This window comes from Mizuhopecten yessoensis, unplaced genomic scaffold, assembly GCF_002113885.1.
Source record: "Mizuhopecten yessoensis strain PY_sf001 unplaced genomic scaffold, ASM211388v2 scaffold7901, whole genome shotgun sequence".
NCBI classification, from domain to species: Eukaryota; Metazoa; Mollusca; class Bivalvia; order Pectinida; family Pectinidae; genus Mizuhopecten; species Mizuhopecten yessoensis.
In genome coordinates this window covers 699,426-721,982 of record NW_018407279.1, presented here as the reverse complement: position 1 = coordinate 721,982, position 22,557 = coordinate 699,426, and the positions used below count along the sequence as shown (strand labels likewise).

Genomic DNA, 22,557 nt, shown 5'->3' with positions numbered 1-22,557 from the left:
TTTACTTACCGGTTTAACCAATTTTTTATTTACTAATTAGCACGCTTTGCGTAAGGCTCGTGGGTGGAAAACATTCAAACTGTAATTACCAGGGTTTAATTAAAACAATAAGTAGACGCGTGACGACCTATACTGTAATGTACAAAGGACCAGAAGCACTTTACTCGGCGTAGTAACAATACGTATTTACCTAATTAAATGGGTGTCATTTACAAAGTTGTGTCAGCTTTACACTTGCATTTCTATCACGCTGTACACAATCATAGTTGTTTGCAATATCATCAAATTCAGTGGCAATGTAATGCTTTAGTCCTTAGATGATACATGTACGGATGGAATTGATAATAACATTCAGATGAATATCTGAAATTCAGTATTTCTACAACGAACGACGGTTATTATTCAAACTAATTAATTTTTGGACGTCTTGACTAATGACGATATACAATATTTTATTATCTCATTGACGTCAATGTCCCAATGAATTATTCATCAACCGGAAATGTCATCCTACATCCGGGTCGTAACATTGGCAAGCATCAAGCTTTATAGAATGAGGAGGGAAATTTCAAAATTAAGATAAAATTGATCACGTTCAGCATAAATCATTTATATTTTTCTTAAAGAATAATCGTTTTCGCTAGCGAATCCGTTACCGAGCTGACCGCATGCTAATCCTCGTCAATGTCAACAGTATTCACCGGAAACGCTTCAACACGACACTTTCAAGAGATCGAGTGACCCTGATTCTGATAATGACCACTTAAGCTTCGGCGACAATCTGGCACAAAAAAAGTTCACCCCTCTCAAACAATACAAGCCACAATTATCAGAGGTGATTGTTGTTAGGAGCATGTACAATGCAAGATGACAACGACTTCATCACTCAGTCAAGTGTCAACAAATCAATATAAAATATGGACACGTTGCTATGGTAACACGATGCAAAAGTAGCTCTGACGTCATAAGATATAAATGCGTAGGATACGTTGGTTACTTCGGCTGCTGGCAGATCGCTGAGATAGCGATGTCATACGTACGGTATAGCAGGAAAATCGATTTTAGTCCCTTCCCACTTCCCACGCAATCTGAAGCTTACAGGCAAGGGTATGAGCCTGGCATCGGCAGAAACACTTAGCACGAGTAACGGAACGGACGTCCTCGGTAGTGGTCAGCTGGTCAAACAATTAACTGGACAACACAAAAGCAGGAACATACGCACGCAGACAAAGCCAGCACTCGAGCAACAAACGACAATACAATAACATTTCGAACAATTGTTTTGTTAACTTTTCACGAATTCTTGTCACGGTCGCTATAAAGGAGACAGATCAAAGACATCAGCGTTAAAACTTTGAATCTGTCGACTCGACAAGAATTCTTGTAACGGTTGTTTTTTTCGGACAGATTTGAGAACAGTTTCGTGTAGAGCACGTGTAAAGCATGTGTCACCAATCCGAGGTAGTGTGTACAGTGTTGCTGGTATGTGTAATAGGGGTGTTATCCGGACCGCTTAAAACGTCAACAAGTCAAGGTAAGTTTTCTATCATTATAAGATATATTATCTTAATTAACTAATGTTAAATATCGTAATTAAGTTTGATCTTAACAGCTCACCAATTTACGTGGTTATGAAGAATTAACAAAAGTTAATATGACCACAGGGACATCGCGAGAATTGAGGTGAAGACGAAACAATCGCTCTCTTTAACATGTGTTTTGCCAAAAAAAATGTAATAATCTGGAAACGGATTTTAATTTTGTATATACAACTGTTTATTCATGTATCCTAGATAATCAAATACAGGATCAAATGCATTTCTTGAAACATTTTATCATAAAAAAGGTATACATTTAATTACCTTTTTGTGAAAAGCAAGCTAAATATCTGCTGAATGTAATGTATTTTCCTTTACTTGTCTACATTACCATTCTGTTGCAATCACCTAGAGATTTATCCTGTGGTAAATACTTGTCCAGACAGACAAACGTTTCATTGTCAATAGGACCATGCAATTTTTGGAAAAATTATTACTGTATATCATTTTATTTTCGTGTGTATTTTAAATTTCTTGGCTCAATTTTTGCAAAAAAATTAAATACTCTCGCGAACAAATCTTCCTGCAAATTGACGCCGAAAATAATTTATTTCGAAAATAATGGTTGGCTGTTTAAAGTGACGGTGGTCAACAAATCTTATTCACAGTATTTCATTTTGGTTGGAAAACCAATAATACGATATTTGTAAGTCAAATGGAGATATGAAATTAAATTATATTTGTAAGCAATATTTTCCACCATAGAAAATTGACCAATTTTGATCACATCAGCCGCTGATACCGACAAAGGCTTTTATTTTGTTTCAAGATCTTCTGGATATTATTGTCGATCTGACAAGCACTATTGTTTGACAAAATTAAGCGATTAAACAAAAACACAATAAGCCAAGGGAATACAAATATTTACAATTACACCTTAATATGACATATTTAAAACCAGTGTATAGGGTTTTAGTGTTAAAAGCGACATTTTACAGTTATAAATTAACTCAGCACATCATATGTAGCGGAAGTGATATTGTTTCACTGGATAACTAAACTGATTAGAGAGGCTGTCTAAAGATCTGAGGCCCCGGATTCCAGGTTGACCTTAGTAAATGTCAATTTACTGTAACATATGGCACCAAACTAAACATACCCAAGGACGTTGCTATAAGGTCTTGTGTTTTGAGGGCCGAATGGAACGGAATGGTCGATAACCGGCGTTCAAATTGCTTAATTACTTAAAGCGTCTCTCTAGGTTTCTGTGGTCCTGGGTGCAAATGCCAGTATGGCGGTTGCATTTCTCCTTTTTTTTAAACTTTAATTGTCAAATCACAGCTGTTTTGCGTTTCCATTATTGTAAAACAGGTAAAATCCTGTACAAAATCATGGAAACGTATCGCTGACATCGTTATTGTCATGGCATTGCATATGTGACGTCATAATAAACTATGACTGCTGTTTAATGTTCTATTTATAGAACGGAAAACAACAACAGCAGTTGCGATTTAAAATCAATTCTGAACTTTATTACAGAAATAACGCGCCAGCATATTTCTCGGTTTTTTTAAAGCGACTTTATCCCAACTTCATTTGATATTAATTTTATTCTAAAATATCTTTCGATAAAGCACTACGACCTTTACTGAAAGGTCATCTGTCGTTTTTCTTATTATTATTATTGATTCGATAAACGGACTTTTGTCTATCCTTAACTTTAAAATAGCTTTGTTATCAATCCCACTTAACCATATTTAGTTTCAATTTACCGACGCCATGTGTCTATAGCTACACACACTACCATAACAATGGCAAGTGGTATAAACAGACCGGCACTATCCTTCAAGTTCGCTAATGTATATGATTTACAAGTTTACGATCTCCTTCTCCTGGTGATATATTCCTGCTGTTTATCATCGTGGTGTTTATTTACAGCTGAGGCAAATTATCACGTACACACAGATCCAGATGTGGGTCAACAAAATAGATATTGGACACAGTTAAGTTATCGGACATCATGTACTTTGAGCGATACACCTGAAGTCGCTTACACATTTAACCACTATTCTGTTTACGTTTACCGTTGTTTTGTAAAGTTATCGCCGGAAGATAATAACATCATTACATGTATCACCTTCGCGTCACAGAGTTTGGTTATTTGACTGTAGTTAAACACCTTGTTCTTCAAACGAGCATTACTCAAGCCGCTTATTTACTGTAAAACACGTTATTTTTGCGTGTATTTTATTTCACGAACGACTTGAAATTGCTGTGAATCGAGGAAATTCTAGTTTAATATCAATTTCAATTATTTAAATTTTATGTATCTATGGATCGAAAATAAGCAAAAATTAAATTTTTCGGTCGTGACTTCTCATTTATTAAGTTATCAAGACGGGTCCACGTTTGAACATAGGGCCAGACTGTAAGAGACGACCAATATAACCCCCCCCCCCCCCCCCCCCGGGGCAGGCTGTATCCTGCTTCATTTTTTAAGAGGCGACCTGTGTGTCACCCCGCTCAAGCCAGGTTGTATCCCGCTACATTCTATAAGAGGCGACTAATGTGTCCCCTACGCCCGGGCCAGACTGTACCCCGCTACATATCGTAACAGGTGACTAATGTGCCCTCGGGTCAGGCTGTATCCCGCTACATATCGTAAGAGGCGACTAATGTGCCTTCTTTCCGGCCAGACTGTATCCCGCTACATATCGTAAGAGGTGACTAATGTGCCCTCGGGTCAGGTTGTATCCCGCTACATATCGTAAGAGGCGACTAATGTGCCTTCTTTCCGGACAGACTGTATCCCGCTACATATCGTAAGAGGCGACTAATGTGCCCTCGGGCCAGACTGTATCCCGCTACATATCGTAAGAGGTGACTAATGTGCTCTCGGGTCAGGTTGTATCCCGCTACATATCGTAAGAGGCGACTAATGTGCCCTCGGGCCAGGTTGTATCCCGCTGCATATCGTAAGAGGCGACTAATGTGCCCTCGGGCCAGGCTGTAGCCCGCTGCATATCGTAAGAGGCGACTAATGTGCCCTCGGGCCAGGCTGTATCCCGCTGCATATCGTGGGAGGCGACTAATGTGCCCCCCCCCTCCCCCCATTAAAATAGACAGTTGTCTTCGTTGTTTTCTGCTCTGGAAGCAATAGACCTCGATATTTCCTTTTCCAATATTTCATCGGTCTCCCTATGCACTCGTTTTCCTATGACCCTGATTGTTGGGAGGACGGTAAACCCCGTAAAACAAACAAACAATCTCATGCTCAAAATTAGATTCTGTTCTCAAGCTAATTTTCCTGTTTATATAATAAATATATAAAAAATATATACATGATGTATAATATGTAATCAACCGTCCCTTTGAATTTGTTCTGTTCATCTCAGGTAGCGTTGGCTTACAAAATTCTGTTGAGATCAAAGCATAAAAGAGCGAATAAATTATGTATACAAAATTAATCTATGTATGAACATATCTACACGTAAGACGTAAACCATCCTCATTTATCGTCCAGGATAGTGTGGGATAAGAATACCGTCGATGAAGAAAATTATTACCCTCTTTTATTCTTACTCCCACGCGACAGCTATCTCAATTACTGGAGTCGCTCAATACGCACAGACCTATTACGTCACTGTCTGGGCTGCTTTCTCAGAAAAAAATATGGGATGTCTGCTCGAACAATGCATACTTGTAGAGAATGAATATTAAACGGTTGACTGTCTATGTAAGGCCTAAAATAATGGGATGTCTGCAGAATGACGTCATGAATATTCACATGCATATTTACGCGGATGATTCTACTTAATAAACAGGTACAGTCATGACAGAAAACAAAAACAGAAAAAAATTATTATATTGTTAATATAGCATGATGGAAATGAAAACTAAGCGGACACACGGCGATGATGAAACTACAGAAATGATGATAACTTATGGTATGATGAAGTTACAGCGATCGCAACCAAAATAAAACAGCTATTGAAATACAACGATAGTGGACATGCAACACCAATTGAAATAGTAATAAAACAAAGAAGAAACAGGCTGTGTTGGCAATAAAGAAATACTAGAAAAACAATGTGGATAGAAAGAAATGATGGACATACAACAAATGCGGAAAAACGAATAATAGCAGATACTACGGCGCTAAAAATACAGACATCGACGCTAGGAATACAGCGATGCTGGAAATACAGCATCGATGGATAAAAACAGCGATGATCATATGGAAAAACAAAAACGTCAAAAAATACAGCAAAAACATTAAATAAAAATAGCGGAAATATCGTTATGGTAATAACGTAACGCTACGTTGTCTACCGAAGTCTAGTTAGGCCTAATACGATCATTGCATTGCAAGGGATCCCCATGTACGGCCCTTCATAGGTTCCTTCAGAATATCCCAATCTTCAGAAGTTGACATTTAATGTGACACAGGGGCCTGATATAAGTCAATGTTGAATGATCGGTGATGGCGCGTATGTAATCAGTATTACAAAATGTGATCGACGGTCGAATAGAAATGATATCCTCCTCCTACGCGGTCGTCAATTTGGCGCGTTACCCGGATGTAAAGAATTTAATTCCGAGTTATCTTTTTATCTAGCCGTATTCTCCTCCATATATGCAGAGGAGGAAATCGTGTAAAATTTTCATATTGTATTTCCTTTCTCGCTGTAGATTTTATAGCGCGAGGCGATAGCAGAGAAAGCTAATAATACAACCCCCGCTGGACGGCGCGGATGTTTGTCGTCCTTATCAAAGCGAAATAATGTCATAATGGGATGAATGTATAAGACCAATTAAACGAATACTCTTTATAGAGTTGTATGTCGCACCAAACGTGTTGAAATAATTAATTTATTAATTTTAAATTATATTTTGTATGAGTCTCAGCATGCGGAGGTTTATGTTTCCAGGGAGGGGTAAACATATATGAAACAGGAACACGTATAGAAGATCAACTTGTCCCATTTTGTTTTGATGCTTTCACTTGTGATTTTTCTGTTATTTTATACGTTATATTGTTAAAAATATTATTCACTCGGTTTGTACATAACCTCAAAAAGAGGTTTCCGAAAACAAAGTCCAACATAAAGCATTAATCTCCAGGAAGGTATTCCGGCTTCGGGGAAATATTTGGAAACGCAAGTCACGTATCGAGAGTTCGCAAACGAGATTTGGAAAATAAACGGTCAGATACCAGACTATTGTAGAAGTTTCCTTGAATTGAATTTTCAATTTCATCTTTTTCTTGATGCTGATTAGTCCGATATTTTGATAGAATTGTTTGAGCACTGATCATATCCACTTCTATAAATATCTACTTAACAATTAATCCGTGTGTATATAAAGGATACGAGACGGTAAACTGACGAACATAAACACATAAAGGGGCTAGTCCGGTATATACTGTCACTATCGAATTCTACCTCATTTTGCAAGCTTGATGATAATTTAATAAAAACGTTTTCATGTTATTTTTAATTTTTAATTGTTAAACTTATCACAACTAAAGTGTATAAATTAGGATTTAAAAGTTATATATAATCAGTCGTGATTAATTTAATTTTATTTCGAAGTGAACATTCTAATTTGAAAATTTAAGTAAGAATATGTCAAGCTAACGTGGCGTTGAACATCCGGGTCTTGTTATTTGATGATGCCGTCATTGTAAATCACTATAGCAGCACTTCAGCTCTCTTAATACCCGCTGATGTTACAGGATTAGTGCCAGCTTACCTGGATAAAATTATCAGTGCATGCTGATTTCCCTCTCAGTATCGACTGAGTGTTATTGATTAGCCGACCTGGAGATAAATATCGGTATATATGCCGATTCTCATCCTGATATTTGCTGTCATTCTTCCAAAGAAACAAGACATGTGTCAAGGATAAATCCGATTCCTGTTGAGTGAAATGCGCCGCTAATGTCCTTTTGCAGTATCTTCTATTTGATTTGATTAATCAATACATAGTAATTGTTTTTGTTTTTATGGTTTGATACGGTTTAAAATCCTATCAACAGTTACGGTCATTTAAGGACGTGCCTCCATGTGTGAAATGTATGCGTGTTTGTGTTTACGTTTGCTGGAGACAGGGCATGTTGATGCGTTTGCCTTGTTGCGATAACTCGGATCTGATGCCGACTTTAGAGTTCTATCTCACTGAAATACCATGCCGAAGGCACACCGCATAGTATTCCAGTCAGTCACGGTATATGAACAAAACATAGAACAAATTCCTCTGGCTTTTGGGTTTCTCTTTCTATACGGAAAATCAGTGGTGACCCCTGACCTTTTTACATGAAATTGGGGAATCTGACCCGAACTTCTTGACTGTCTGTACTGACCGTATATGAGTCCCATTGATTTTTGTAAAAAAAAATTATAAAGAATAATAAGCAGATGAATTGTGATATCCGGCGAATTTCGCACTTTGTGTTATTTTATTGTGAAAAGATTTAATCTACGCGAGAAAACGTTTAATATTTACATACAGATAACTCCTCAGTGAATTAACAACTCACTTGTATCGGCGGTAAGACAAGGGCGTGGTACGGTAAGTTGCCCTAAGGGGTGTACTAGCGCGGAAATAGATCCTTTCCAGAACAGGCACGTCACTTTTCATATTCAATATTGATGTCCATATCTTCTTTACGAGATAAGGGCAAACGGGTGCGCTGCTCAAGAAAATTCATCTATTGATTTATAATAGTACTGCTGTTTTCAATTCAGTGTAATGTAGTGAGATAATGGACGAATATTTTTTGTCTGTCGCGTTTATCGTAGAATTTTTACGACAAAAGAGAATGTACGTCGCTTGGTACATTTCGTTACAGCGCTACATAATAGGAATTAACAACATTTCACGTTTATTTCAATATTTAATGTAAATAGGCTCGTTTTCTTTCAGAAACGTGTTAACACTACGCGAGGTCGGCGCGTGCTTCGGTCCCTAGACCCAAAGGTTTTGTTAGCTTTGAATGGTTATAGCTCAACATTCATAAAGAACATTTCATTACTTTGTCATAAATATTTAAGGGGTTAGAACGTTGTTTTGAGTGGCTATTCCGTCTTTGTGAGCAGGTATTAATTGTTACGTCATTGGTTTGTGTGAGAAAATTACGTCGTTATCTCAAAAATTGATGACGTTTCTCCCACAAACAAATGACGTAACAATCAATACCTGCTCACAAGAGAAGATAACTCTGCAATACGCAAAGACGGAATACTGGCGATTAGAACTTGAAATTTGGGTTTGAACTCGAGACCCATAGGTCTTATATATTGGCCTAGCTGTTGTTCTTTAAACCCAAACAAAACAAAACAAACAAATCGTTTGTTATTAACATTGATTTGAATTGTTTACCTAAAAAATGTTTTGATAACTCGGCTTATTAATTTTTCAGAAGTTCATTAACCAAAACTCTACAAACTTTTGATGAAAGATTTTATTAACTTTATTGGACGTTTCTTGATTTACTTAAGTCGATACGTACATTGGCTGTGGTTCTGTATAACATGGAATGTTCGTGGGCACTTTTCTTCGTTGTTTGAAGCTATTTAGATCATTTCGTTGATATCCTATATTAACAAACAGTACACACGTGCATCATCCAAATTCGTTCTTTTTATTTTCGTGGTTCAATAGCAACCACAAATATGTATACACAACGAACATTTCATGTTATATAGCATTACAAAATCAGGTGTCAAATCATCCTATAAATATACATTGTATCGACCTATAGTGTTCGTGTTACCACGTCCATTGTTTTATTAAGATTGATGAGTAAGGCACGAAATAACATTTAGATCACTGATATTTTAATTAAAAAAAGATGCAAATACTAGGATCAAAATCCTTTCCGTTACGTGAACGACATGAAAAGGTCCTTTCTTTGCAAGTCGCTTGGAAAATATTAAATCCAATGCAAAGACGATTGCCTCTGTACTTTATACAGTTACATGAACGCCGGATGACAATCCAATCTGAGGCATTGATTTTCTTACCCTGTAATTTACCTGGGGCAAGCAGGAGAAGGATTAACCGCCTGCGTATCTACTAACCACGAGTTTCTGTCATGTATCTCCATCGAATAAAAACACGACACGGACGTAAACAAGATTCAATTATCAATCGGCAATAACGCAGGAAACGTCATTCATTCTTGTCGCTTATGTAGTTGGAAATTACCCTTCCTAGTGTGACCGCTTATACAAATAAAGATAAACTTCACGTATCGTCGCCGGTACTCGGTAATTGGTTTCTAAATAAAGGTTCCTCGTATGGAGTAGCACGAGTTAATTGAAATGGCTTCATGGTAAACAGTGTCTTATCCCCTCAGCCAATGGTGGAACAGTCAGCCTCACCACGTGATTGTGTTACTGTGGTCATCATGTGGCCGCGAAAACGTATACATCATTAATAAACTATGTGTTCACTAATAATCATCAAAAGTCTTTGTTATTGTATAAGGTATTGAACTCTCTCACCATTGTCCCTAGCATTTACAATTCCTCAAATACCAATATGTGTCTGGCATTGTTGATCTTTTTTGCTCTGTTTGATGTATTTAGTCAACCACACACACATGTACATATTTCCAGTACTGTACAATTTAGACACATTGTATATAACAAAAGTTACACGAATACAATGAAAGGAAACAACGTTTTGACCTGTCCCCTTCCATGTTGTCACTCGCGATGTACGGTACCAGATAGTCTAGCCTCTAAATGGTGGGTGACCTAATAATCTCGTCGCAATACCGCCATTTCACCTAAAAAGGGAAGTTAAAATTTCGCAACGTTTAGGCGTGGCAAATAGTATAAGACCCTTCATGCCAAGGGATGTTGGATAGGGAAATTCCGCCCGAGGGGTTTGCCTCATTCCGACCACCAGAATAAGCTCAGAAACCATGAAAATGCGTTTGGACTGGCCACCAGTTTGCGAACATTAACTTTTCCCCTGAGCTTTTTAGACGAAAACAAATCAGCCAGCAATATTTAGCATATTCCATATTTTTAAACAATGTATGCATAGAACAATTAATCACATCTTTCTAACATGTACGGTAAATATATCGTAAAAGGTTTTAATTTCCTCACGTCGCCTTTTCCGCATTGCGGCATCGGAGAGTTCCAAATGCGTGATAACACGTCATTGTTGAGCCATTGTGACGTCACGTCACGTGAAATTGGGTGTAAGATAGAAATTTCCTACCCCCTTTTCTTACCTTGGACAGCTCTATCTTACACACAGGGAAATGAGAGAAATAGATATAATATAAGTACGTTGTTGTTCCTTATTATAATGCAAATAGCTTTTTTCGTGATTAATAAAAAAGGTAGTATATATAAAAATGAATCCCATCAGTAAAGCTTATGTTGGATGACATATATCGTTTTGCTACATTTAAGATATCTGAACGGGAAGATGCTGTATATATGACTCTCACTAGCTGTCTACCAACCCTAAACGCAGTAGCACGCAGGGACTAATTGTATATTTGTCGAGCTTGAGACAAGAAACTGTAACCTTTCGTTATTTCATGTAATGACCTTGTTTAGCGTTCCGTATTACCGACGACGGTGTCACCGCTCCTTGGATTAATTACTTATACCGCCAAGTACTAAGATACCATCAAATTAAATGAGTCGGCATGTCAAAGGAACAGCCTACGGGCTAGATCAATACCCTTAAAAGAAACCTATCAAAAATACACCAATACTCCTTTAATTCTTAATTCGAATAAGATGTCTTAACTTTCTCAATTCTCATTTATATCTTTAAAGGAAATCTGGAAAACTCAAACATTTGTTTTAGTTTCCAGACCAGTTTAGGACTAAGAAAGGGTTTCTTTACTAACGCTATTATCAAATTAAGTTAACAATATATCAAGTCCGAAATAAGGTCTCCAATTTCATGGGAAAATAATAGCCGATATTTATGAAACTTTTCAGCAGCAGAAAAACGTCATTCTCTGATTTGGAGAAAATATGACCGTATTACAGTTCTCATGATAGGTTTGATACTCTTGCTGTATAATCCCATTTACTTACAATTCGGTCCACTGTTCTCACTCCCTGTTCGATGTGACATTACTTTGATATTACCTGAATTTACATGGCGGGTATTGCGTAAGAAGCAGAAGACGCTCCCGCTTCCGGAACACCTGGTTTTGTTGTCTTTGTACTTTTTCAAGGGTCTTCATGTAAATCTCTCCTTCGTCATATTCTCCCTTAATTTATCGATTTTGAGTTGGAATTTTCTTGTTGTATTTGTGTGGGGGCAATTGAATATTAAATACTTACAGGTGACATGAGACTTCCGGTTGATCCATTACTTCGCGGAACAGTAATTGTAAATTTACAGTCGGTGTTGCGATCAGAGTTCGATCAACATACACCATGGGAGCCATAACACTCAAAGTTTTCAAAGCAGTAGCTCTCCCAAATATACCCACGTGTATTGCTTGTTTGAATAAACCGGTAATTCTACTGAATGGCGAGTAGCTATAGGCGTCCTGGGACAAACTCAAATAGAATAAAGCTGCGGTGCTTTCAGACACAAAATAGTTCCCTGAAACAAAAATCAAAAGGGAGGCTCATCCCAGTTCTAAAAATGGAACACTTTCTATGCCATTATGGCAAAAAAACATTGCAAAAATAGATACCATAATGACGTAAGGGACACATTAGGCTAAGCGTTTCTTTGATTATAAAGCTGTTTAGACCCAAAAGTGGTTTTGCACGGCGAGTCAGTGATTTCACATGCAGTTTGCCATAAGGAAGTTTGATTTAGAAGTCAAGAATCGTTTTGGCCTTTAGATCTATAAATTAATGTTCTTGAACAGAGCACCCGTCTGCCCTTATCTCGTAAAGCAGGGGATTGTTGTTTCAATAATACAACATCAACAACTGCAAAGTGTTGTATTGAATCCAAGTTTATAAAACGTTTGTCTGCATCACCAGATGAGTATCTGTATTAGTTGTTGATATTCAATATATATATATATTTAAGATAACCTAAAGTAATACTAACGCAGGTTGTGATGCCTCAACAGCAACATCAATGGAATCAAAGTATAATTTACAAAATTAAAACCAATAATTGTTTTATTTCAATAAATAACCGTGTAATAACAACAGACGATTTCCAAAGGGAAACAAAAGATAAAAATATAGAACAAATGTCACTCTAAGTCCCAGTATTTTGGCCTCCTGACCTTCTTCAAGGGCGAAACACAACAGTTGTTTCAAGTAACGTCCATCTTGTTTATTCGGAAGTACAAAAATGACGTACAACTTTATGACGTCACAATGACTAATAATAATCATTTATATAGGTGGTTTATATGCCACAGGAAGAGGCGTAAAAAGGAGGCTGTGCACAACTGTTCTCTTCTGTTACTTTTGCCCTCACACTTATTTCTGTTATGACAGGCAGTCAAGGATGTCATAAAGATATAAAAAGAACATATTTATTTATTCATGGTAACATATTTAAATATAAATATAATTTGCAATATGGCCCTGAGACACAGAGACACTATGTACATGACATGGACAATACAAACGTTAGACCATATAACTATTGGATTATGATTGTAAGTTACCGACTCATTATGATAAAATGATTTGTTTTATATTTTACAGTGGACAAGAAGTCTGAAGTACCAGCAACACGGGTAAGTAATGATTTTATGTTATTCAACCGACTGTTATAGAGACAGAATACTCATTTCATTATATTCATTTTGCTGTTGTATTGTCACTGTTATTTTATACAGTATGAATCATTTATCACTAATTTTACATCCATTTGTCTTTTTTGAAGAAAAAGTAATGAGGGTTCCTTATGATATATATGTATATTTAGACTTAAAAGATGACCAAGAAAATCACATTTCTTGTAATATTGGCAAATATCGAATATCAGGTGTTAAAGAGAGTTTCGAATTTGTTTCCATTTCATTAAAGATATTTGAAACTCCTCACGAATATTCTTCATTTGAAATATCTTGACTGTCTTGCTTCATGTGTCTGAATAGATATATGCTCGCATGAAAACACGTACATCACAAAAGAAATTGAAAGAGTATTTCTGGCAAATATACAAAAATACCTTAAAAACTGCAAAACTGTTTTCGTTTTCAACAAAGAAGCGGGAAAGAATCATGTTTTTTGGAATTCGAAATGACAGGTTGTGAGATAGTTAAACATTACACACAAATCTTTCATTTCGCTTTCTGTGAAATACCAACGAACATCCATTGGCCCGCATTGATGCCAAGCCCATACGTATTAAATATCATTGTTCCGCCAATGCGGGTACTAGACACTTCAGTTTCCTGCCCATCAGGGTTTCTCATTATTTGTTTTGTGGAAATTGGTTTGCGTTATTCCCTCTATTAGATATAGATGAAAGACCAATGTTTTGAACCAAAGACACCCGTTCTATGTATTAGTAATTTGGATATTTGTCTTTGTCTGTTTTTCTATTCCCCACCGACATGTTTGCACTTAAAATGTTTCTCGTTCTCTGGCCTCCATTTTCGGATATACAACTGTTTTGTTATGTATGATTGCGCAGTTAAAAACGACATGTCTAAAGTTAAGGATGTTTCTTCATAGTAAAACCAGTTTGAGGTATAAACGACTTTGTAAAGAAAGAAACGATGGGCATTACATTATTTCAACTCCCGCATCTTTAGAAACCCTGTGGTGTTAGTTGTGGCATTTTATGCTGTCAATCAAACATGTTATAATTACAGAAGAAATATTTTAGTTAAGAATATTTTAATTCAATTTTGATTTATAATATAGGATGACACATATTTGTTATATATCCTCATTGGTTTATTCTTACTCACATGGATGTCTGTGTTTGTGATAATAACTCGGTGTTTCTATTTTTAGAGGAAAAAACATGTTAATATTGACTTTATGGCGTCATTTCCATGGTAACGTCACTCTGCTCTCTGCCAAATGCAGTATTTTCCCCATATACTTTTCATACGTCCATCTAGTTTGATGATTAAAATATTATTTCAGCATCTAATATAACAATTAAGGATTTTCATTTCGTTGAAAATGAGGTTATATGGACATGATCAAGTAATATTAATATCACTCAGGTCCATATAACCACATGGTTATCTCAATAAAATTCCAAAATTGATAAATATTATCTTACATATTCCGTTTTAAATAATGACGTACATTATCATCCAAGATGTTATAGATTTAATACGATAATGCTCCACGTGATGTTTATTTTATATTACATAACATACAAATAGGTGATTAATATGTATTTGTAGGTGAATGACCAAGAACTTGCGTTAGAAGAATTAGCCGAACTCGCAGGTGAGTGGTGATGTGAATTGTTATTTATCACCTATTTACAGTGTCGGCCGTATCAGAATGACATTGTATGAAGATGTGATAACGGTAATACCAATAAATCGCGACCATTACACCCACAACTTTGTAACTAGAGCCAATAGATAAATGTTTCACTTGCCTTGTTTAAATTTCATATAAAGACACGGAAGCCAAACCTTTTCATATTGTGCCCAATTGTCTTCTAGACCTTACATATCACGGGTTTCCGTCTTTAACCCAGTTTTATTGATATAAAGGCGACAATATATTCCCGTGTTTTGCCTCCTTGTCATCGATCCTAGTAGAACAATACCATCCTTGCTGTGTCGCAATGTCTTCAAACCCCCTATAACAAAGCATTTCTTACTGTGCGGCATGGTATTTCAGGGAGATAGCACTCTAAAGTCGGTATCATATCTGCGCTATTGCGGGGAGGCATATACATCAACATACACTGCCTGCAACAGCGCACATACAAACATGTACGCATACATAACATACATGTAGGCACGTCCGTAAATCACAGTATCTGTTGATAAGACAATACCTAAATAAAACCAAAACGAAACCAAAAACATCTTACTGTCCTTCAAGAATTCCATTTTTGTGTCTCAGTGTTTTTTTTAGATCGATTCGATCAGTGATATTCCTTCTGTGTCTCAAAGATTTTGTGACCCTGAGTACCAAGGATTCCTTTCCCAAGTTTTATAAACATCTAGACATTGCTGTGTCAGGGCGTCCCTTTTGTTCCCTCCTTCTGTCCTTTGTCTTAACCCTTGCAGCTCTGTTTAACTTTAGTAGACTCTATCCTGCATTGATCTGGATGAGTCCATTATGGTCTACAGTTGTTAAAGGGTTAACAGCATTGAATGTATATCGTCCACTGATTGACAATAACAAATATTTTCTTTCAATTTATAGTTTAACTAAACGTAAACGATATTTTCTTTCATACATTTGCATATACATATATATGTTATTGTTTGTAAATACGGTATACAAGGAAGATTTCGGGTTCAGTTTAATCTTTTCGCTTTTTCGCCCTCCGTAATGGGGCGAATTTATCTTTACAGCGATTTTGTTTTTGTAATCAACATGATAATTGAATGTGAAGGGTGAATTTAACATTGGGTGAAAATGGATTCTACAGTCGAAGGGCGAACATTTGTCTGGGTGAAAATTTCCGTTATATAGTATTCATTCACAGTAAATAGTGAATGCTTTATGAAGACTATCACCCAAACTTAATATTGCTGTACATTTCATTAGACGTTATTAACATTAATGAGATTTGGTTTAAACTTTGTTTTATTCATTTTTTGTTTGACAATACATCGAAATACATGTTTTATAAAACAGAAAAGGAAACAAAAACAAGTGTCGTGACACTTATGTAAATTTTTGGATATTGATTTACAATGACACACAAGCATGATTAACTTTGCCATCTAATATCCTCCGTTTAACTATGATGGACGACGTTAATAGCGATAACTTATAGCGATGCTTATGATTTGTACGCCTTCTTCTCAGTTTCAATTATATATATCATCAATTGATGTTGTTAATATGTAACTGTATCGCCCTCCTATGGTAAAATCATTTTTCGCCCAATGAAAACATTTTATTATTATGTATATTATGTTGTTTACGAATTTTTGCTGAGGGCGAAAAATGCGAAACATAAAGTGCAGCGGTATACAGTAGCTCAAACCAAATTTTATAATAAGAAATCATCGATAGAACAAACGAACGAATGCGATATTTATAATAGGCTCAGATATATGTTGTGAAAGTTATAGGTAAATTTTCTTTACCACAAATGTTATAAACAAACCATATGCTCCTACGTTTCAGCCAAGAGCCATAAAAACGTCGCAGTCCAGAAAGAGAAAACATACTACTATACAAACGTAAATGGAAAAGTAAACAGCGATTCAACATCAGAAGAAAAAAGTAAGTCAGCATATGGAACACATCTCCATATACGGCCACACAATGAAATTATATATTTATAATTACCATGATGATGGACCGGTTTACTAATAAGCAAGACAAATGTCGTTTTCAATATGTCAATTTGACTGATTAAATTGTTTGAATTGATAATTATATAACATGATTTTAAAGATATTTAATTATATTTACAAAAAAACACCCAGATATAAATCATTCCATAGGGACACTTGATTATCTTACAAATTTACACTCTGAGATAAAACCATTGTTTCAATTTCTTTGATTCACGGCTTTTGAAACATTAGCGAGGCTATAGTTTCATGACGTTATATTCTAAGTCAGTGTCCACAATAATACAATTTCTCACCCGTGGGTGCAGATTGATAAATACTAATGAAAAGAGCGCTCTTTTACTGAGAGACGCATTCCTTATAAATACAATTTCCTGCATGCTTGCAACATAATGAATATAGCGTGTAGTGATAATCACTGGTAATTATTTTAATGTGAATGTAATACTGGAAAGCCTTCATACTTACGGTAGACTGTTGCAGTGAAAAGGGGAACTAATATGACAGTACGATTCATTTTAATGTGCCGTTTGTAAAAGTAGAGAAAATCTCAATGAAACAGTAACGATATTTTTATCATTTACCTTTGACGTATCCAGAAAAAACACGGCATTTAAGAATTATGTTTACAAACTTATTGCTTTATTTTAGTTTTAGACCCTGTGAAGCAGGAATTGGTCTTAGATTTACAAAAAGAAACGAAAGGTGATAACAAAAATGGAGAACCACACGAAGTAACAGTTGACAAGATAGACATGCCAGCGGCTGGATTACATAAAAGCTTAGTTTCCAATGGCGACGACACAGAAATCAATGACGTCACAGACGAAAGCGAGGTAGGTAATATTTTGATGGGAACGGTCGGTGCTAACATAATCACAATCGAAATCGCGTCGTACGTTTACATTAATCTTTATGAATATAGATAAAAGGCCAAAATGTGCACTTGTTCATTGTGGCAAAATATTGTTTATGGCCAAATGACGTCTTTGTGAACTAAAAAGCAGAAAAAAAGAAATTTTAAAACGTCAGCTTTTAATCAAGCATTAATCATGAATTAAAATATTTTTAGATTGAAAAAAAAAATCAGTTGTGAATCAGTCAATGTCTTGGATTAAAAGTTTGATTGATAATAGAAAAATATCATCGGGTATCCTTGGTCGACTTTAAAAAAAAAAATATAGTTTCATTAAAATTATATATGAAATAGCAGCATACATGATAAATAAAATGATTAAAGAAATAAATAAAATGGTGAAAAACAGACACTTTTTAATCTCACAACTTTATTTTTGTCAATAAATGGCAGGAATAATTCATCAAAAGATATAACGTATAACGTGAGTCCGAATATATAAAACAATATTGAAATGTTAAAGGGCTCGGTCAAGGTACCGTTGTTATAAACAATGCACAGCTCTGATCTATGTACGTTCTCTGCCTGCTTCTATTGAAATGTCTAAGACGTAATTCACGGATCAACGACCTAAACTTACCACAGATTTCATAGAATAAATCTTTTACGGTTTATCCTCAAAGGTGGAATAAAGTAGCATAAGCTTTTAATGAGAAGGTTGGAAAACAGATTGAGAAGAGGAATGCTGATTCATTTAATCATAGATGTAGAGTTAACCGTAAGAAAGGGTTATGTATTCGTTATAAAATGCATTTTTCAATTGTTTTACCAATGCACGTGAATTAGGAACATTTATAAGGTTTGTCGTTACTTTTTCGGTAGCTATTTTACGTAACGAGGGGGTTGACCTTGTTGATAAACTACCAACCCAGAGGTTGCCGTTAATCATGTAGCTGGAATGTATTCCAGCATAGTTAATGAGAAATATAGTAGTTTTAACATAAATTATGAGTTATTATCAGAGTATATTATATATATATATATATAATAGCTATATTTTCAATTATAGTATATCAATTCTATCTTCTTGTAATATGATGTTTATGTACATGTAACTGTTCTGTTTCACTGTGTCTTGAAAAAGGAGCGGATCACTCCGAAAATTTGACAACCTAAACTTGTTTATGTACTGTTACCTAACTAGTGTATATAAGTCCATAGAGATGATAGTACATGTGTTTATGTACTGTTACCTAACTAGTGTATATAAGTCCATTGAGAAGATAGTACATGTGTTTATGTACTGTTACCTAACTAGTATATATAAGTCCATAGAGAAGATAGTACATGTGTTTATGTACTGTTACCTAACTAGTGTAACTGAGTCCATAGAGAAGATAGTACATGTGTTTATGTACTGTTACCTAACTAGTGTATACGAGTCCATAGAGATGATAGTACATGTGTGTATGTACTGTTACCTAACTAGTGTATATAAGTCCATAGAGAAGATAGTACATGTGTTTATGTACTGTTTCCTAACTAGTGTATATAAGTCCATAGATAAGATAGTACATGTGTTTATGTACTGTTACCTGACTAGTGTAACTGAGTCCATAGAGAAAATAGTACATGTGTTTATGTACTGTTACCTAACAAGTGTATATGTTATTGGTTCATAGAGAAGATAGTACACGAGTTTATGTACTGTTACCTAACTAGTGTATATGAGACCATAGAGAAGATAGTACATGTGTTTGCATGTGATCGGCATATTCCTGATTGTGTCGAGGGAAAACCACGTCAATCTGTTAATTTTGCACACAAAGCACTGCCTCCCCCTCACTCGCTCTCTTTACTGTCTCTTCTTTGAACACCGTTCTGTCTCGGGAGACACGCTTTTCATCAATTTACCATTCATGCGAAAATACATGGCCAGCTCTACGAGCGTTCTAATCACCCACTTGACGCCTACGCGAAGAGAAAATAATCCCAGTAAAAAGTGTCAAATAATCGATAATCCGCGGCTGGGTAGTAATTTGGCAGACTACAGGAAGCTGTTTGTGCCGTAGTGTGTTTGATAGTCTTGCGATAAGATTATACAGGTTAATTACCATAATAACACAACAGATTCGCGAAGTTACTGTCGTCACGTGGCTGTTTTAATTGCCAAGAGGCAACGAAATCTACATAACGTAATAACACAAAACCAAAATAGCTTAAACCGTACGTGTAATGGGTTTTGTGTTTGGATGCCTGAGGGTGGTTTGTATAGGTTCCTAAACCAGCAGGCCTATAATTGTATCAGGCAAAGAGGCAAAGATACGATACGTTCATGGGCATATAATGGAAGATTTATAAGCCTTAAATATAATAACAAGTGAATCATATTTTGTTGTTAGACATTATTAGATCTATTTGGTTAGATGTTTAGGTGAAAATATATATAACAACTTTTAAAAAATAAAAATGAAAAAAATAAATAAAAAAGTATTAGTCATTGAAACGTCACAGATAATATTTTGCTGGTTGTGCTATGTGAACTTTTCTGAACTCAATATTTACCAACCTGAAAAATTTAGAAATATTCAGATCGCCATATGTTGAAATGGAATAGGCTCACATTGATTCCTTTTTCGTCACAATTGGTACCAAAACTGTTTGTGACATACAGTCTTTCCCTTGCACATAGAACAGTAGTATAGTACTGGAATAATGATAAATGCTGGAGACCTTAGAATTAAAACCGTTATTTAGTTGTGGACACCAGATGTCGATATGATTTAAATTGCTGAAATCTAAAGGAACGAGGCGTTATGTATTTCTGTTCCATGGAATTGAAATATAAATCTGTTAATGAGAAAAGTTCTTCGATTGTCATACAGCAAGCTTTAAATGAGTTTCGTATATCATGTCGAACCTCAATATCTTGAAATTGCTAGTTTAGAAGAAACAATTTGGTGGTGATTATTAACTCTTAACACTTAACTAATTATATCGTACAGGTCTACCTTCTTAGCTTAAGCCATACAATCAATTAGAATTGAAGGAATAACTCGGCGTTTCGAAATTACGATAACAGTAAGCATACTAAGTTCAACAACATGTATAACGACTGGAACTCGTTTGGTCTTATTCTCGTTCGGGATGAGAGACCGGGATAATACACTTTATTAGGTATACAACAGAGGCACGGGCGGCGAGGGACACATGACATGTACAGATGACGTAGCTAGTGTGATATCGATCTAATTGTTAACCGGTAGTGGTAGAATAGTATTATTAAAAGGCGATACATATTTCGAGATCATCTTTTAGTCATTCTTCCTGTCGTTGAAATGTCAGGTCTATCCAATTACGCACGCAACGAGGCGCGTGGGCGACACACCAGTGGTAGCCTGTTGTCAGGTGACGTTTTACGATTGGTTATTCAAACTTGCCTTGTCAGCCTTTAGTTCAATAGTGTTTGTAAGCGGTATAGACATATTTATCAAGTATACACGAGTTTGAGTCTCTTGGTTGAACACAGCAGGTTTATTTTTATATATTTGTCATGTCTAGGACGATTTGGTGCAGTAATACATTGGCCATAACTTAAAATATAGAGGTAGAGAAATGCAGTCGTTTCGTCTCTTCCTCAGGTTTCAAGTATATATATAGGACTACAGGTTTAGGGGAGGTTTGGTCTCATAGTATCGTATTATTGGATCTAGCAGCAACAATCGTGTGACCCTGGCAGACCTAGAATGTTATTTCTCTTTCTTCTGGGAACACTGAAGAAATCTAAAATGTAACGGCATCTCATTCTGTAACAATTCGGTCCCTCGTTTATCTTATATCTCGTATATGCTATTCCGCTTATGTAGTGGTTCTCTAGGTATCGTGTTAGCCCGATGTCTGAGAACTGATTAGAGCGTCATGCTACCGTACCAAGACTATATTTTCAAGCGACATTACATTTAAAAGATTGTATGTCCTTGGGTTTGTTTTAGTTCTATTTTGTTAAACGTCCTATTCAAAGATAAGATAATTTAAGGCCCTACATCAATGTCTGTAGTGTATGCGTGCCAGTGTGTATATGTGCTGGAGGCTGTATGTTGGTGTACTTGCCTCCTTGTGAGAGCGTAGGTATGATGCCGACTTTAGAGTGCTACCATGCCGAAGGTACTTAAAACAGTTTTACGCCCGATTACATTATACTATCACCGGATAAGGTCCTAGGAAACAGTGTTCAGAGCTAATAGACCCACTTTTAATAGTTGTGAGTGTGTTACTTCATAGTGCTTAAAGATAGTTATACATCAAGACAAACATTTGATAAGTGATCAGTGTTACAATATTCCCATGTAAGTGTTTTTAAATTCGTCCTAGTCTTACTGCAACTTTTTGTACTAGCGATCATAAACCTATTTTTGAACATTTCAAAAATTGATATGACTAGCTTTTGCAAAAAAATAAACTTTCTTTATTTTATTAGTGTTTTCTGATATTTGAATCTCAGCAAACATTGATACCAACTTTCTTTGCACGATATCCTATTCTTGTACACAAATGTATTTAAACGCTTATTTTATGTAGTGATACATAAAACCTTCCCTGGTGTCTGATTGTCTGGAATATAATCATGAAACAATCCATAATTTTAAAAGCAACACACTACTTGTATAATAACACGTTGCGATCTTAACGTTGAAATATAGTCCGTCGGGTTCATTTTTCATGAAGCA

General features: G+C 35.8%; 1 protein-coding gene across 1 annotated transcript in view; it reads left to right on the top strand.

Annotated features, from left to right (window-relative positions):
- The first annotated feature begins 1,048 nt into the window (after positions 1–1,048).
- LOC110454489 overlaps positions 1,049–22,557 on the top strand; it is a 35,684-nt gene continuing 14,175 nt past the window's right edge. Inside the window, exons 1-5 of the mRNA XM_021503996.1 lie at positions 1,049–1,534; positions 13,214–13,245; positions 14,881–14,926; positions 16,802–16,900; positions 17,626–17,810. Of these exons, the coding sequence (XP_021359671.1) occupies positions 1,444–1,534; positions 13,214–13,245; positions 14,881–14,926; positions 16,802–16,900; positions 17,626–17,810 (453 nt within the window). The 5' untranslated portion in view covers positions 1,049–1,443. The remainder of the gene's footprint in view (positions 1,535–13,213; positions 13,246–14,880; positions 14,927–16,801; positions 16,901–17,625; positions 17,811–22,557) is intronic.